The sequence below is a fragment of the Limulus polyphemus genome, unplaced genomic scaffold (assembly GCF_000517525.1).
Source record: "Limulus polyphemus unplaced genomic scaffold, Limulus_polyphemus-2.1.2 Scaffold10251, whole genome shotgun sequence".
Classification (NCBI taxonomy): Eukaryota; Metazoa; Arthropoda; class Merostomata; order Xiphosura; family Limulidae; genus Limulus; species Limulus polyphemus.
In genome coordinates, this window is record NW_013675861.1 from 5,317 (window position 1) to 8,840 (window position 3,524).

A 3,524-nucleotide genomic window follows, 5' to 3' on the forward strand; every position below is an offset into this window, starting at 1 on the left:
AAACTCAGTTATGCTCTGATCTGGCCAGGATGTATATTGTAAGAGATGCAATAACGACAAACATCTGGTTTTCATAAGATAGAAGACATACAATATACTCATGACAGACAGAAAAATAGAATGATGAAGTGAAACTCACGCGCTAATCTGGCTAGAATAGCCGGTTTGTCGTGCTGGATGAACTAATAGTCTTAGGGAATTCGACACCGCTTTCCGCCAACTCTTTGGCTACCCCAATCGAATAATGGGCTTAGGGGATTCGACATCGCTTACCGCCAACCACTTGGCTAATCCAATCGAATAACTGAGGCTTAGGGGATTCGACACCGCTTTCCGCCAACTCTTTGGCTACCCCAATCGAATAACGGGCTTAGGGGATTCGACACCGCTTACCGCCAACTCTTTGGCTAATCCAATCGAATAACGGGCTTAGAGGATTCGACACAGCTTACCGCCAACCACTTGGCTAATCCAATCGAATAACGGGCTTAGGGAATTCGACACCGCTTACCGCTAACTATTTGGCTAATCCAATCGAATAATGGGCTTAGGGGATTCGACACCGCTTACCGCCAACCACTTGGCTAATCCAATCGAATAACGGGCTTAGAGGATTCGACACCGCTTACCGCCAACAATTTGGCTAATCCAATCGAATAACGGGCTTAGAGGATTCGACACCGCTTACCGCCAACAATTTGGCTAATCCAATCGAATGATAGGCTTAGAGGATTCGACACCGCTTACCGCCAACCACTTAGCTAATCCAATCGAATAACGGGCTTAGGGGATTCGACACCGCTTACCGCTAACAATTTGGCTAATCCAATCGAATAACGGGCTTAGAGGATTCGACACCGCTTACCGCCAACCACTTGGCTAATCCAATCGAATAACGGGCTTAGGGGATTCGACACCGCTTACCGCCAACTCTTTGGCTATTTCAATCGAATAACGAGATTTGATGATTAAACTTAGAACGTACCACAAGGTGCAGAGGGCGAGTTTGCAGAAATGTGGCGCGAACCATGGACCCTCAGGTTCACAGATTGGTGCGTTAATCACTAGGCCATACCTGGCCCTAGGAAGGGCAAAAAAACTAGGCAATAATCTAGGTCTTATAGAGAGAAATACACATTTTAACAAACTCCCTCGGAAATGAAAATGTTGAGTTTTTTTATACTTAATTCACAACTTCAAAAATCATTAAACATGAGAAGTGTCGTTTGTCAGCAAAGTGAACTTTTAAACAACGTTATACAGACGTAACAAAGAGTCTTGTTTTTCAGTATGTTAACAAAAGTTTAGATCTCATACACACTTCACTATCTTAGTGATTTTTTTTTTAATTTTAAATCTTGAAAGTTTTTCTAAAACGATTACATTTCTTAAAAGCAAATTTTGGTCGACATTCTGACTCGTTAATTACTCTTTTGGTCGACATTCTGACTCGGTAATTACTCTTTTGGTCGACGTTCTGACTCGGTAATTACTCTTTTGGTCGACATTCTGACTCGGTAATTACTCTTTTGGTCGACATTCTGACTCGGTAATTACTCTTTCAATCTGCGCTAACACGTTTTGGATAAAACAAAAAAACAAATTGATAACTTCTACTACTCACCTTCGGCGTACTGAGAAAATGGCGGATGCTGACTCTTGACGACACCTGGGGTTAGCGAGGGAAAACTATTTTCTCCACCGATGCTGAGAGCTTTCATAATGTCATTTGGCACTACTACGTCCTGGACAAAAACAACAGAACAAATTTGAGAGATGTATCACTTTTTGTAACGAGTATAATCCTTTGTTTATAAATAAAATTATTTACCAAACTTTTACAGTGTAATAAAAGAAGGTAGAATACATTTAACAAAAAAAAACAAAAACAATTAATATTATCCAGATTAATCGATTGATAAAGCAACTGTAAAGAGTACGATAAGCCTACTTTAAAATACTGTTTATTCGTTATTGTTTTAGCACAAAAGCTAAACAATGGGCTAATTGTCCTTTGTCTGCCCTGGGGAATCGGACCCTGGATTTCAGCTTTTAAAGCGTTGATGGTAGTCAATCATGTGTTTTTTTTTGTCCGAAGCAGTGAGTACATTCTCTGAGAAATATTTCGTCTTTTCATGGTGATTTCTCCACATTCTGAGAGTTATCCACAGACACTGGTCTTTTCATGGTGATTTCTCCACATTCTGAGAGTTATCCACAGACACTGGTGGTCTTTTCATGGTGATTTCTCCACATTTTGAGAGTTATCAACAGACACTGGTCTTTTCATGGTGGTTTCTCCACATTCTGAGAGTTATCCACAGACACTGGTCTTTTCATGGTGATTTCTCCACATTCTGAGAGTTATCCACAGACACTGGTCTTTTCATGGTGATTTCTCCACATTCTGAGAGTTATCCACAGACACTGGTCTTTTCATGGTCTTAATGCGCATTTATATAGGAAAGAGAGGTGAACCATAAATCCTCAGATTTACATTCATGGCACTCAATTACTAGGTCACGCCCAGTCCTCTTTGGGACAACCACTTAGATCAATATACAAAAAATAGCATCATGTTACGTAGTACAAAATACTCAATTATAATATCCAAAGAAAAGAACGTAATGATACAGAGGGCGTTAAAACTGTAACTAAAAGCAGTTACAAAGATTAATGTCCTACAATGTAGGCACGAGCTAAAGAACGTGGCACATTCTTAAATTAACAGTTCTCGAGCAATAAGATTACAAACACGTTGCACCATTTTTGTACGCATGGCAAAGCTGCTAAGCCTACCTGCTGCCGTCCTTCATTTTGAACCGCTAACCAACCACCATCCACGCTAAAGGATGGTCAGCCACACTTATAACGCACCCACAGGTTAAACTGTGGATAATATTTTGCTGTAACCAGGTTCACCAGTCCCGAAACTGGTGGAAATCCCCAACATCTATATAAATATAACAGTACTGTATGTTGTATATCCGTGTAACTACTTCGCAGGGTGTGGATGGACCTTCACCAAAATTGGTATGGAGGTTTATTAGGTCCATGCGGGGAGGAGGGGGGGGGGTACATACACATTTTACAGTTTTGCATTCTGCGGTTTTTATAGGTGTTTTTGGGCGTTTATGCATTTTTTACCACTACTTCGCCCCCTGTTGATGGATCTTCACACCAAAGTTGACATGAAGGTGTGTTGGATCCATGCGGAGGTACTTCAAATTTTCAGTTTCACATTTTTTGTTTTGCAGTTTCTGTAGCCGTTTTTGTGATTTTTACAATTACGTATAATGGAAGCAACTTTTCATCTAATAAGATAACCTTTCATTAATCATGAATTTACATAACTTCCGTCCAGTGGGCGGGTACTTCAGCTAGTTGCTAATAAGTGTATGATTTACATCGTATTTCTCGTTATGTACACATTGGTATTATCTTAGTTTAGTCTCTAAAGAAACGTGTTTTTCCACTTTTTCTATTTCAGATTAGGCGTCATTATAATTAATTTATTATAATTA

General features: G+C 39.9%; 1 protein-coding gene across 1 annotated transcript in view; it reads right to left on the reverse strand.

The window, feature by feature from the left end:
* Positions 1-1,624: 1,624 nt before the first annotated feature.
* LOC106476311 overlaps positions 1,625-3,524 on the reverse strand; it is a gene marked incomplete at its 3' end in the record, with an annotated part of 14,539 nt that continues 12,639 nt past the window's right edge. Inside the window, exon 4 of the mRNA XM_022380217.1 lies at positions 1,625-1,745. Coding sequence (XP_022235925.1) covers positions 1,625-1,745 — 121 coding nt within the window. The remainder of the gene's footprint in view (positions 1,746-3,524) is intronic.